Source organism: Grampus griseus, assembly GCF_964374135.1.
Source record: "Grampus griseus genome assembly, chromosome: X".
NCBI lineage: Eukaryota > Metazoa > Chordata > Mammalia > Artiodactyla > Delphinidae > Grampus > Grampus griseus.
In genome coordinates this window covers 101,422,659-101,437,504 of record NC_138999.1, presented here as the reverse complement: position 1 = coordinate 101,437,504, position 14,846 = coordinate 101,422,659, and the positions used below count along the sequence as shown (strand labels likewise).

The following is a 14,846-nucleotide window of genomic DNA, read 5'->3' as shown; positions in this document are numbered from 1 at the left end:
GTGACCTAACTTCCCATGAAGCCTGCCTGGGGAGGCCGTTCCTCAGCGCCCCCCCCCCCGCCCCGCCCTGCCTCCCACTTCCCTAACGACCCCCAAAGGTGCAAAGCTCTTCAATCAGCTAATCTCGCCTCCCCTGCCCGGCTGCTCAGCCCTGGTTCTTCCGCCCCTTCCTGATCCCATCTGGAACACTTTCTTCTCTGCCCTCGAGAACCCTAGTCTTTTGCCAAAACACAACACTAGAGGCTCAGCCTTTCCCCAGGATGTTCTCTCCACCGCCTTAACTGTAAAATGGCTTTGCCCTGACGACCCTCTCTAGAAGAGGCCACTCATTTGCTTCTCCCTTCCCCTCTCGTGGAACACACTGACCCTCCTGGTCACCTGGGCTGACAACCTCAATCATCTTGACTCCACCTCCCCCCCCTTCCTCCCACTTCTTCCTTCCCCCCTCTACTCCCCCTTCAAGGATCACTAAATCCTGCTGCTTTTATCACTTCTCCTACTTCTTCCACCTTATCTCCATTGTCACTGCCTCAGCTAAGCCACTGCTGTCCCTCTCCAGAGCCATGCAGCTATATTTCACCCAGTTACCTGGTCTCCAGGCACCCAACACCTGGTCCATCCTATATATTGTTTCCATGTGTTTCCTGCTGTGAGAGGCACTGGGAATAGACAGGAACACACAGCCCCTGCCTTCTTGGTTCATATTCAGAATGGGTATGAAATATTGCCCCCTTCTTCACTGTAATCTGTGATAGACCCTTCTAGAATGCTTTTTTTTTTTTACTAGATCTCTCCTAAACTTTTATGAATCACTTATACATCAGACGCTTTCCAAATATTACCTTCTTCGACCCCCACGAGAACTCCACAAGGTCAGTACAACTATTTATTATCCCCATTTCACAGATGAGGAAAACAAGATCTCGCTACTCGCTTCGGTTCACAATGCAAGCCGGGGACAGAGGGCAGAGTCAAGCCCAGGCCTGACTCTTGAGCCTGGGCTCTGGCTCCCACATTTTAAGGAGGACACTGAAACCTTGGAAAGGAGCCCAAACAAGATGATCGTGATGGTGAAGCATCTCGAAACCAAGTCACATGAGGAAGGAAGGAAAGAAATGAAGGCTCTTTGGCTTTGGGAAGAGTGCATTTTAAAATGCCATGGTGGCTGTCTCCAAATATTTGAAGGGTTGCCATGTGAAAGAGGAAGCAAACATCTTCTGTGTGGCTCCAAATGGCAGAGCGAGGCCTAGCCTAGTGGTGGAACTTACAGAGAGCAAATTTCAGCGCAAGAGCCGTTTCTAACCCAGCCCTCTAACGGGCGGAGAGCGTTTAAGGAGAAGCTAGGCAACATTTGTCAGGGCCAGTACGGGGGACATTCCTGCCTTGAGTAGGCAAGTGGTCTAGATCTGCGTTTCTGTGCACATCAAAGTCACCTTGGGTTGTTTTTAAAAATACACATGCCTGGCCCCAGCCCAGACTTATCGAAACAGAATCTTAGGGGTAGAGACCGTTAGTGTGAGAATTACAAACCAGGAAATAAGTCTGTACGAAGGTTCACTCAAATCCTCAAAAGAAGAAATACAGATGGCTAATCAACATATGCCAACCTGGTCAACTTCAAGACTAATGAGAGGAATGCAAATTAGAACGGTGATATGCCGTTTACTGCCTACCAGATTGCAAAGGTTAAAAAATACTAATTACCGGTGTTGCCATGGGAGGGGGCAAAAGGAACACTCACACTTTCTGGTGACGGAAGGGCCAATGTCAATAACTTTCTGCAGAGCAATTTAACAGCAGGTTTAAAGGAAATGTTAATGCTAAAAATGTGTCTAATGTTTGAGCAAAGCAATTCCAATGCTAGAAATTTATCCTAGAGGGACAATCTAGCATATTTGAAAATGCCTGCTCAAAGATGTTCATTCAAATTCATGTTTATACCAGAGCTGTCCTGAGGAACTTCCTGCAGTGGTGGAAATGCTGTCTCTGGGCTGTCCTATGCGGGCCAGCCACTAGGCACACGTGGTTCTTGAGCATTTGTGGCAAGGGCAATTTAGGAGCTGATTTTTAAAGTTTTTAAACTAATTTTAGTTTTTTAATGAATTCAAACGTAAATAGCCACAGGTGGCTAGTAGCTACTGTACTGGAGAGCTCATGTTTCTAACTCCTCAGAATTAGAACTTCTCAAGACATCAAACAGTAAAGGATGATTAACCTACGGTCCACCCACAGTGGAACTTCTGGCAGTCGTTAAACACGATTATGTAGATTTGTATCGCTGATGTGAAGAAATGTTCATAAGATACGGGTAAGTGACATAATTATTTACAGGTTTCTATGATAAATTTGTTTAACGTGCTCGGCTTGGAAAACAAATTCTATCCAGTACTACTTCGTGCTTCAAAGAGGGTTGGGCAAGGAGGCCTCTCCGGCTTCACAGCAACCTCTGTACTGGGCTGGCTGACAGATCCTTCCTTCTCCAAACCTGGAGGAGCCAACGGGGGAGCAGTAAGACCATTTCGTGCTTACTCGCCCACACTCTGGGTCAGTGCATGCAGAGCCCAGCTAAGTCTCTGAACTGCAGACTCGCGGGCAAAGCCCGTTGCAACTGGCTTTATTCTACCGTGTAAGTTGTTTTGTCCTCGATTAAGTACTTTCCACAAATTCCCCTGGGAAGAGGGAGCAGGGGAGCTGATTCATTTTCAGGCCTTCCCTAAATGCAAACCTAAGGAACACTCCTTGCAGAGGTGGTAGTGTTGGGGGGGGGGGTGTCAACAGCTGCAGACCCTTTTCAGCCATTCTCAGCTCTTGGAGAGCTTTCCTCCACTGGCTTTGTTATATGCCATCTGGCCAGGCGCCAGCCAGGGCACCGTGCATGCATCGCCCTGCCTCAAGGGCCTACAACCCGTAATATCTAGCAACTCTTTCCTGATCCTTTGGCACACGAGGAATTGAAAGTAAATTCAGCGGCAGCAAGTCAACAGTATTTAAACACCTACTAGGCGACCTTCCCAGGCAGACACAGGGACTCCTCCCGAGGGCAGCCAGAATACAACAGGTTTCTCAAATGCCTTTGTTCCCCCAGAGGCACAAAGAGCTACATCCTGAATTATAACAAAAACAGCGTTGAAACGCTGCATTTTAAAATGTGTATATATGTAAACACTTCTCAGTTAATCACAGACGCTCTCAGGTTATAATATTCCTCCCCAAGTCTCTCTTGAGAAATCTCTGCCAGTGGTTAATTCTGTAATTATCCCTTTGCCTGGGTTAAAACTGTCTTTCATTTAAAAAAAAAAAATGCAGCAACAAAACGGTCTCTCTTTCTCTATCTGCTTCATTATATAGTTAATAGATTTGAGGAAGTACTGATAACTGAATGAAGGTTTGAATACACAACTACATGCTATATATAGCCTAAGCCTTCTGAATTTTTCAAACAGTGAACAAAACTGAATGATGTTAGCAACATGCCAAAAAGGGTATAACTGTTAAAAAAGAAACCACCTAAACAGGAAATTCTGTATATTTGTTCAGCTTGGTGGGTTTTCCAAGTTCTAGTGAAAGATACACCACAGGAAAGCTTGCTCTGCGGCAGGAATGACTCCATATTGAAATCTAATGAAAATGCGACTCCATGTTGAAGCCCTAACTTGAATGTCGTGGGTTGACAGCAGCAAGTGTAAATCCTACCTCAGCTGTCCCTCATAAACATTTTGGGTCTTAAATCAGAAAAGAATCAGACGTTGTGATGGCAGCTGCAATGTGGTCCACTCGCTCTCCAGCCACCCATGGCTTTGCTAACTTTGGTTAACGAGCTCTTGGTGTCAGAAAAGCAGGGGCCAAGAAAGAGAGCCATTTAGGAGAGTACACTCCATTTAAGACTCTTTCCTTATCTCTTAATTGACTGAACTGCTTCAAAACAGCATTCACTAAGGTGCTATGAATAAGCTAAAACTGATTTACGTACATAATCTGGGTGTCCTCTTGACAAACACATACACAGACCCAACCCCGGCTGGAACTAACAGAAACAAATGAAGATAAAGTCATCACACTCATTCATAATTTTAGGGCATCTAGGATTGTGCCTTGCACGTTGCAGGGGCTCAACAGATATAGATTTAGATTCCTAGAATCAGTTCTCCCCACCTCCCAAAATCTCAGTGTGGCCCACATACCAGAGTAGTAAATAAATATCATTCCTGTGCCTTGCCCGGTAAAAAAATCTGTGGCCTTGGTCCCAAGTAAGCTAGGTTGGCGGTATCTCTCAGAAGAGTCTCCTCCCACTAACAGGTTTTTGTGCCAGAGTCAATGGTTAGGAAGGCACCTGTGTTACCCCCAATTCTTTTTCAAACCCAAAACCCTGGACAAGAATGCTACTGTCAACTTTACGTTGCTGGGGGTGGCAGGTCAAACGCCGGTCAAATCCCAGCGGAGGTTTGCTGAGTCCCATTTATTCTCTTGAGACCATCTGTCCAATTCACAGGCTCCCTTCACACGATGTGGTAGAGGGCCAGCCAGCCCTGCTTAAGCGAGGTTTTCTTTCTTCCTGAATTTAGGAAAGTGTTTCCTATGCTAGGGAGACTGAATCACTTGTTAACAATCACCCGAGATGAGAGCCCTGGTATAAATTCCCTACCCACAGCTTGCCTTCCTCTCTTAACTGGCTGTGATGACAATCGAGGTTCCAATCTAACCCCAACAGGACCTCATTCTAAAATCAGTGAGACACACAATAGGCCAAGTCCATTAAAACAACATTAAAGGTCTGGCTTTTTAGCTCTGCTAAACAGCAGGATTAAACTTCCAAGGGTCCAGCTACGATAGAGAGATTTCTTTAAAGTCATTTGGCTTTGCACAGTGGTAGCTATTAGGGATCAGATCTTTATCTCAAAGGTACATATTTTTACCTTTGATCCTCCTCCAGAACTCCCACTAATGTCAACTTTCTCCACTGTTGGGATCAGGCCCCTGGCCTCCCTTTAATGTTGGTTTTATCGCAGATTCTACAAGATCAACAGAAAAATTACAAGGAAAAGCTGTGAAGTTCCCTTCCGATGATAAGTTGTTTTAACAAAAAGAGCTCACTCTTAATGGTGAAATTTAAACACAGCAAACGACTCGCTGTAAGGTAGAGAGCATGGAGAGAGACAAAAACGAACAAACAAAAAACCAAAGCAACAAAACAAATGCTAATTAACCAGTCTGATTGCTTATTTAGGTTTTGACTACTGGTCCAGGAAATTGGCAACGAGTGTCTTGAAAACAGGAGAAGGGGAAAGTGCTCGTTAGTATCCTCCGCTGCGCTCCAGAGTCAGACAATCCGAATGAGGCTGAGGGTGCGATGGAAAGGCTCCCAGGAGGTCAGCGCGCTTTCCAATGCCCATCCCCCAGCCGTGAGCGGTGGGGCTCTGAGCCCAGGTCCTCCATCCCTGGACTGGCGCACACCGTCTTCCCCCAAACCCCCATGGCCCCATCTCCTGCCTCCGGAGCGCTCTCGGGTCGCAGGGGACACCCTCGCCCTGCGGCTGCAGACCCCGCGCCCACACGCCCCGGAAACCCGTTGTCTCCAACCCCCCCCCCCCCTCCGCAGCAGCAGCGGCGGCAGCAGCGGCGGCGGCGGCAGCAGCACCCCTTCTTACACCCATCACCACCCTCTCCCCAGTAGCAGGAGGAAGTCGCTGTGCTTCCTCTGTTCTCACCGCCCGCCGGAGCTTGGGCGCCCGGGGCTTTTTGGGTGGGGTTCTTTTTTTGTGTACACGGTGTGTGTGTGTGTGTGTGTGTGTGTGTGTGTGTGTGCGCGCGCGAGTGCGTGTATGTGCAAAACGGACATCGCATCCTTCCGCCTAGGCTGCCTCAGGTGCGGGCAGCACGGACTCTGGATCACGTCGCGCCCGGGTCGCCGGCTCTTTGTGCCGGGTCTAGGGCAGCGCGGGGTCCGTTCTCGAACTCACACCCCCGGCCGGGGCCCCAGTTCCGAGCCCCCGACGGCCCGTCGGCGTCCAGCCCGTGCGGGGCAGCCGGGCAGCCGCGGCGCTGTCAGCGGGCGCCTGGGACTCGGACCCCGGCGAGCGGCGGCCGGGGCGAAAACTTACTGAAACGGAGAAAGAGCGCGGAGCGCACCGGCCGGCCGCCGCCGACGCCGTCCCCGTCCCGGCCCCACGCGCGCGCGCGCGGGAAGCCACCCAGTTGCTCTCGCCCGGAGCGCGTTCCCCAGGACGCCCCGTCCCCCGGCCACTCACCAGCACTACGGAGCCCCGCACGGCCTCCGACACGCTCTGTCGGAGCTCGGCCGCCGTGCCGGGCTTGCTGAGCCGCTTGGTGAATTTGCGCACTTCGGCCATGGCAGCGGCGGGAAGGTCTCGGCTGGCTTGCTCACTGCCCCGGGCCGGGGCGGCCGCGGCCGCTGCTGCTCCAAGTGTTTACACGCCGGCCGGCCACATCGCAGCTTGGCGGCGGCGCGTCTCCCGCTGCCCCTCCCTCTTTCCCTCCTTCCCTTCCTTGCTCGCTCGCCGTCCGGCCCCACGGCGGCGGCCGCTCCCTCCCCCAGAGAGCCCGTGCTCCGTGCGCGAGCAGCCCGAGGAGGAGGGTGTGTCTGGCGAGGAAGGGCGTGTGGAGGGGGAGGGAGCATTGGAGGGGGAACGAGGGTCACGAGGGAAGAGGGGGGAAGTGGCAACCGCTCGGGCTCCGCCCGCAGCTGATATTGCTGGTGCAGCCGCCTCCGGGAGGGGAGGTCTGGTTGCTTCATTTTCGTTTGTGTGTATTTTGGGGCGGGGAGGGGGGAACGACACGAAATGCCTCCAAGTGTGCGGCCCGCTCTACCCCAGCGCTCCTTTCCCGCCCCGGAGGCTGCAGTGCCCGGAGGAGGGCTGGGGAACTCTCGCGCCCCGCCACCCCGCAAGCCCCCAGGACCGGGGCGGCGAGGGGCTGCGCGACAACGTGGAGCAGCCGCCTATTGTGTGCTCCGCCCGGGAGGGGTCGAGCCGATGTCGCTGTCGAAGGAGGGAGAGCGGGTTTTCCGGCCGGAGCGACTCGCTTGGGTCCTCTGCTGCCCACACCGTTTTCTTACCCATCGATCCTCCTCACGTGGGAGGGATCGGGGGGCAACCCCAGGAGGGAGCGGGCTTCTGGGACTGGTAACTTGCTGTGGGCGAGCCCACCCCTCCACCCCCAGCAGGGTAGGGGAGAGCTGGATGGTGGGCCCTGAGCCTGTGGCAGGTTGTCTAGTTCGGCAGAGACGGGGCGGGGGGGCGGGGGGAGGGTGGAGCGGGGCGGGGGCGGGTTTGGAAGGCCATTACCTGGAGTCTGGAGGATTTACCGGTCTTCTAGAAGCTTTTACACATCCTGCTATCGCCTCTCCATTTCCTACTCCTTTCCTTATCCTCTTCACCTTCCAAGAAATTGTTTCCCAAGAATCAAAGAACATCTTCTAACTAGATGTAAAATAAACGTGCTTAAGACAGAAATAAGGATGTGAATCTTGAAGTACTAGTGACCCTGTAAAACCTCCCCAAGTGCAAAGTGAGAGGCTCTGCTAACCGCGGGAATTTTCTGTCTGGTTACTTAATGTGTTAAGAGTTTGAAAATGGCCAAAAATTTCTGGGGAGCCATGCAGCCCTTCTAAGCGGGTTCCTACCACTGCCATGAGGGCACTTTGCCCACTTTTTTTTTTTTTTTTACCCCCCCGCTACGCGGGCCTCTCACTGTTGTGGCCTCTCCCGTTGCGGAGCACAGGCTCCGGACGCGCAGGCTCAGCGGCCATGGCTCACGGGCCCAGCCGCTCCGCGGCATGTGGGCTCTTCCCGGACCGGGGCACGAACCCGCGTCCCCTGCATCGGCAGGCGGGCTCTCAACCACTGTGCCAGCAGGGAAGGACCACTTTGCCCACTTTTTACCATCTTCAAAGACCAAGCAGTCACACCTATATACAGGACTTTGTTTTGAAAACAAGGGCATGGTTGATGGTTTCTGTGAATCCAGAAAAGACCAAATCTCTTAGCAGCATGTCTATTTCAGCAGTCATCACATTAGTCCCATTAAAGCACAGACGAAGGTTCCAGAGGGCCTGGGACCCGGAGGTCCTCAGAAGGCAGAAGCCATGTATCACCAATCTTGGCTTTGCACAGAGCGTATGTATATAAAATGTGTTAATTGTTGAATGTAGGTGGATCAGCCCGAATTCACGCCTCGGTTCCATGAGTGCCTGTGTGGCCCGCCCTGTTGGTTACCGCCAGAAAAGCCATACCACTTTTTCCTTGCTAAGAGAGCCCAGATTTGCTTCTGGTATGGAGCAGAGCCAGGGGAATTAGGGAAGACAGACCCAGCTCCAGGTGATGAATTATGACTGGTTGAAAAGAAAATCATGATAATCTCACTCTACTAGAGGATGGTCTTAACTCCATTCAGTTTGGGCCCATGCAATAGAAAAGAGAAGTGTGGGAGGAGAGCTCCTGAGTTTTTCCACCTTTTAAAAAAGAGCTGTGCAGAGAGACCTCTGCTCCCCCTTCTCCCTGAGAGGGGTCTTTTCTGGTGACGCATCTGCCCTTGGCAGCCATATTGCAACCACAAGGGAAATCCAAGACCATCGCAGAGGGGCCAATCCAGAATTCAGACAGCATTGAACCATTGAACCAACCCTACCTAGTACTGCCTACCTCTGAGCAAAGTAAACCCTTATAGTTTATGCAACTTTTAGTTGAATATTCTTTCTTTCAGCCAAAAGCATCTTTACTACTACATACTCTATTGTAGCCATTAAAAGTACACAGGGTTGAACAAGACAGGCCAAGGTCCCTCTTCTGGTGGAGCTTACGTTCTAGTGCAAGCAAATGAACATGTTAATTTCAGAAAGCGAGAAATACTATGTGGAGGATTAAGTTAAGGTGATAGGATAGAGAGTACTTGGAGTTGGAGACCTAATTTAGAATAGAAGGTCAAGGAAGTCTTCTTGGAGGAGGTGAAAGTTGAGTGAGTCTTGAAGGAAAAGAAGCAGCCAGCAAAGATCAGGAGGTAGAGCACTCCAGGTAGAAGGAATGACAGGTACAAAGGTGTGGAGATGGGGGCAGACTTAGTGTGTTCAAAGCCAGAAAAAAGAAAAAAGGGCCAGCATGGTTGGAGCATAGAAGGAAGAGAAGTAGTAGGAGATGGAATCGGAGAAGAAGGCAATTTCTACAGAGCCTTGTGAGCCATCGGAAGCACATGTCACACGGATGGTATGCAAACACCATCTGGTCATTAGTAGGCGCCATGCTTATTCTTGAGACTGTAGGTTTCACTTTTTTTGCTTTAAGGCTTCTGTTTCATTACATAAACATTGAGCGCTGTGCTATGCACTGAGGGACGATGCAGGATGAATTAAATACACTGTCCATTCCCTTCAGGAAAAAAAAAAAGTCCTGTAGAGAATGTATTTATGATACAAGGAAGTATGTGATAAAGACCATACTTGAGGTAAAGCGGGAGATCGCAAAATCACATCTGATTAGGGCCTACTGAAGGCTTCCTGTAGGAGGGGGCGTTTGAGTTTGACCTTGAAGCTGAGTGGGATTTGGACATGACTACACTCACATAGTAAAGGGAAATTGTAGAGGCAATCCTACAGCTTCCAACAGAGCATTTTATTGGGTGATTTCTTTTCCACATTTGTTAAATATCTTTGATTTTATCACAAATTTACCTATCCTAATGTTTATTTTAATTTAATTTAATGTTAACCCTATCCTAATTGAACTTGAGATTCAAGTATTAGAAATGCCATAGAGTTCTTTGACCTAGAAATTCCACTTCTATGAATCAATGCCAAATAAAAACTCTCACATGTGAACTGAGATGCCTGCATAAAGATACTCATTGTATCCATGTTAATAATAGCAAACTATTAGAAACAACCTAAATACCATCCATAAGGGACTACTTTATCCTCAATTTCTAGATCAGTGCCTGGCACATAGTAGGTGCTCAAAAAATATTTGTGAATGAATGAATGAATGCATGGATATAACATGATTCATTCATACTAAGGAATTCTCTACAGCTATTAAGAAAGAATGAGATATATACGGATGTACTTACATCGAAAAACTCCAAAAAATATTGATAAAAAGCAAGTTGCAGAACAATTCTACTTGTGGAAAAATAATATTTGTGTATGTGTATCTATATCCCTACACATGAGCTAACCGGGGGAAGGGGGATTATGGGTGGGACATGGGAGTGGAGAGCAAGCGGGCTTTCACATTTTATCATCTAAATGCTGCAGACTCTCAAATGTATATTTCCAGCTTCAACCCCCAGACTTGTATATCCAATTCATCATCCCTACATTGATGTCTAATAGATACCTCAAATTAAGCATGCCCAAAACCTAACTCCTATTCTTTCTCCACAAATCTACTCCCTCTATAATTTCCTCTATCTCGGTATATGATAGTTCTTTTCTAGTTGCTCAGGCCAAAAACCTTAGAGTCATCTCTTATTTCTTACACACCCCGCATCTAATCTAACAGCGAATCCTGTTGACTCTGCCTTCCAAATACATTCAAGAGGGAATTCCCTGGCGGTCCAGTGGTTAGGGCTCTGCGCTTCCACTGCAGGGGGCACGGGTTTGATCCCTGGTCGGGGAACTAAAATCCTGCATGCCCCGCAGTGTGGCCAAAAAAAAAAAAAAAAACTTTCAAGGTCCAAAGACTTCTCCCATCTCTACCAATACCACCCTAGTCCCAGCCACCAGCATCTCTTGCCTAGATTATTTCAGTGGCCTCTCAATTGACACCCCACCCCCGCCCCCGCGTTCCCCCTTGCCCTGCTACAGTCTATCTGTAACATACCAGCCAGTGATTCTAATCAGTCCCCCGCCCAGTTTGTGCTTAGAGTGACCTACAAGATACAATGTATTACTTATCTCTTGCCGGGTAACAAATTACCCCCAAATGCGGCCCCTTAAGAGAACACACACTTGTTATCTCACATTTTCTGTGGCTCAGAAATCTGAGCATGGCTTAGCTGGGTCCCCCAGATCAGGGTCTCTCACTAGGCTGTGATCAGGGCATCGGTTGAGGCCTCGCTCATCTCAGGGTTCAAGTGGGTCAGGATCTCTTGCTGAGCTCGATCAGTGGTTATTGGCAGGATCTGGATCCTCACAAGTTGCTTGACTGAAGGCCTCTGTTCCTCGCTGGCAGTTGGCCACAGGCTGCCTTCAGCTCCTTGCCACGTGGGCTTGTCCATAGGGCGTTTATAACGTGGCAGCTGGCTTCATCAAAGTGAGCCAATGAGAGAACAAGAGACTACCAGCAAGTAGAAGCCACAGCCTTTAAGAACCTAATCTTGCAAGTGACACCCCTTCAGTTTTGCTGGCTTCTATTCATTAGATCCAGCCCACAATCAAGGGAAAGGGTCACACAAGGGCGTTAGCACCAGGAGGTGGGGACCATTGGGGGCCACGTCAGAAGCTGCCTGTCACAGTCTAGACCACCTGTCCTACTACATCTCCTTTCCCATAACTCTCTGATCTCACCTCCTGCTAATCCTCCCCCTTGTACTCTATGCTGGAGCCAGGCCTCTTTGTGATTTCTTGAAATGGCAGGCATTGCCCATCATCAGAGCTTCATCACTTACTATTCCCTCTACCTGGAAGGATCCTCCCCACATAGCTTCATTGCTTTACTCCCTCACTCCTTTGGATCGTGCCCAACGTCACCTTCTCAGTTAGGAATCCCTTGACCTCCCTGTTTAAAACGGTAACCCTCCCTCCTATCTAACTTACCCTTCTTTATTTTTCTCCAAAGCACTATCACCATTTGATGTGCTATATATGTATTTACCTAGTTATTTTGTTTGTCGTCTGTCTTCTACACTAAAATTTAAGTTCCATGAGGGCAGGACATTTTCTCCGCTTTGTTCACTGTTCTAGCTTCAATGCTTAGAGCAGCGCTGTCCAATAGAAATACAATACAAGCCACATATGTAATTTTAAATTTACTAGCAGCCACGTTAAAATTCAGTAAAAAGAAGGTGGTGAAATTAATTTTAATAGTGTATTTTCTTTGACCCAATATATCCAAAATGCTATCATTTCAACATGAAATCAATATACAGGCAGACCTGATTTGATTGTGCTTTGCATATACTGCATGTTTTATCGATTGAAGTTTTGTTTGCTTCAAACGAATCTACTGGCACCATTTTTCCAACAACATTTGCTCACTTTGTGTCTCTGTATCACATTTTGGTAATTCTCGCAATATTTCAAACTTTTTCTATTTGTTAATATGATCTATGATCAGTGATCTTTGATGTTACTATTGCAAGAAGATTACAACTCGCTGAAGGCTCAGGTGAAGGTTGGCATCTTTTGACAATAAAGTACTTTTTAATTAAGGTATGTACATTTAAAAAAAATATTTATTTATTTAGCTGTGCCGGGTCTTAGTTGCAGCACACAGGATCTTCGTTGCCGCATTCAGGATCTTCGTTGCAGCATTAGATGTAATGTTATTGCACACTTAATAGACTGCAGTATAGTATAAACATGACTTTTATATGCATTGGAAAACCGAAAAATTCGTGCGAGTCGCTTTATTGCAATATTTGCTTTATTGCAGTGGTCTGGAACCAAACCCACAATATCTCTGAGGTATGCCTGTAAAAATTATTGATGAGATTCTTTTTTACTTTTTTTTTCATAGTAAGTCTTCAAGATCCAGGCTTCACCCTTAAATTGTTCAGATGCTAAATTTTCATCAGAAATCCATGATCTGTATTTAGATTCATAGTATTAGTTGCAAGAGTAGATTCACACATCCAGCTTGTTTAAAAGTTTCCCAATAACCGTATCGCATATCAGTTTTTATATTTCAGTACGCATTAATTAAAATTAAATAAAATTACAAATTCAGTTCTTCAGTCACACAATCCCCATTTCACATGCTCAATAGGCACGTGTGGCTAGTGGCTACTAAGTTGGACAAGGCAGGCCTAGAACAGTGCCTAGCACATCAGGGTCACTCAATAATTAATTAAAATATCCAAATTTATTGTGTAAGGCTTTTCCAAAGAGAAGATATTTATGGTTAGTTGGAGAAGGCAAATAAAGCAAAGCGAAAGCAATCATGATGCCACGCCCACTTCTCTGGGTCACTGAGGCCTTTGTAACAAGCAAACTGTAATTGCAGAGAGCTGTAGAGGCTCTAAAGCACGTTTATATCCATTAGCTCTTGCAATCCTCAACACAATCGTGAGAGGTAGGTAGAGCCAAGACTATTTTTCCCATTTTACAGATGAAGAAACTGAGGAAGCCAAGTCACGTGTTATCTGGCAGAGCCAGAAACAGAACCCAGGTCTTCTAGTTCTCTTTCCAATACACCATAGAGTGTCAAGTAACCTGAATGGCCCTGAGAGGAACTCCGTCTTACTTTATCTCATTATGGATCCATCATCCATGAATTTATAGTGATGGTGTCCGATTAGATACAATAATATATGCACTATATGAGTATCTGAAAAAGTTAAGAGCCCTATTAGAGTATGAGGTATTTGAAATGATATAAACCTTACTGTGTGTACATTAACAGCCTATTGCACCACTTGGAATAATGGGAGGTTTCTTATTCCCCAGACAAAGGCACAAACCTCACCCTCTTTTGTTACTTTTACCGAATCCACCTTTTTCACAGAGTGTAATAAAAATCCTCTAGCCATAAATTGGTTGTGGATTTAAGGATAACCCTTTCCCCTACCAGAGGCTAATGATATGTCTCTGAAAATGCAAATGTAGGGGTCTTGAGTATTTCGAACGTTGTTGAAAGTACTAGGTGTTACTTTGTACTGTAAATGCATGTTCCTAAATGGGAAACTCATAAAGAGACCGAATGGTCCAGGCTGGGGAAGGAAGATGAGAACTTCCTTGGGCGAGTTGGGCAAGTTGAGTGGAAGCCATCTGTGGAGCAGAGTTGAAAAGAGCAAAGGACGACTTTCAGCAGCCTTTAGGGGCAGATAGGTTGTATCCAGAAAATTGCAGAGACTAGGATCAGAGCAGGAACAAGGACAGGGTGGGCAGACACTTAGAGCTGCAGAAATCAACGCGTGACTAGATTCTCGTTCACACTGCTTCACTGTATAGGAGGCAAGATGGGGTTTAACTCAGACACAGGAAAAGAAAACACTTAGGAGAAGGGGCCGTGTCACAGACCAGAGAAGACACCTGGCCTGACACCTAGTAGGTGTGCAATCAACATTTACTGAACAAAAAGGACCTTACTTCTACTGATGCCAAAAAGAGGGCGTCGTGGATATAAATGCAACCAAGCCTGGAGGGCGCACTAAGGGGAAAGGAGAGGAGTGAACATTTACTGAGCTCCTGTGATGTGCCCGGTGCCATGATGACCTCTGTGATCTGACCGCCCTGGAGAATTAACAGGAGCACAGCAACCCATATGGTCAGGGTCTGTGAGAAGGTTTATAATCAACACGAGCAGAATAGCATGGTGGGGGTGCACTAGGGCAGCAGGTCCCCAACCTTTTTTGGCGCCAGGGACCGGTTCGTGGAAGACAATTTTTCCATGGATGGGGTGGAGTGAGGGGGTGGGGGATGCGTCAGGTGGTAATGCGAGCGATGGGGGGGATGCAGAGCGGCAGATGAAGCTTCGCTCACTCACCCACCGCTCACCTCCTGCTGTGCGGCCTGGTTCCTAACAGGCCGTGGACCGGTACTGGTCTGCGGCCCGGGGGTTGGGGACCCTTGCACTAGGGCACAAGAGTGCAATTGAACTGGGTTCAAATCCTGGTTTCCGACTCTCTAGCAAAGTAAGCACGAGCAGGTCATTTTTCCCCACCGGCAAAATGGGAAT

General features: G+C 47.9%; 1 protein-coding gene across 1 annotated transcript in view; it reads right to left on the bottom strand.

Moving 5' to 3' along the window:
• DOCK11 (dedicator of cytokinesis 11) overlaps nucleotides 1–6,347 on the bottom strand; it is a gene marked incomplete at its 5' end in the record, with an annotated part of 190,438 nt that extends 184,091 nt beyond the window's left edge. Inside the window, one exon of the mRNA XM_082680876.1 lies at nucleotides 6,246–6,347. Within this exon, the coding sequence (XP_082537002.1) occupies nucleotides 6,246–6,347 (102 nt within the window). The remainder of the gene's footprint in view (nucleotides 1–6,245) is intronic.
• Between the last annotated feature and the right edge of the window lie 8,499 nt (nucleotides 6,348–14,846).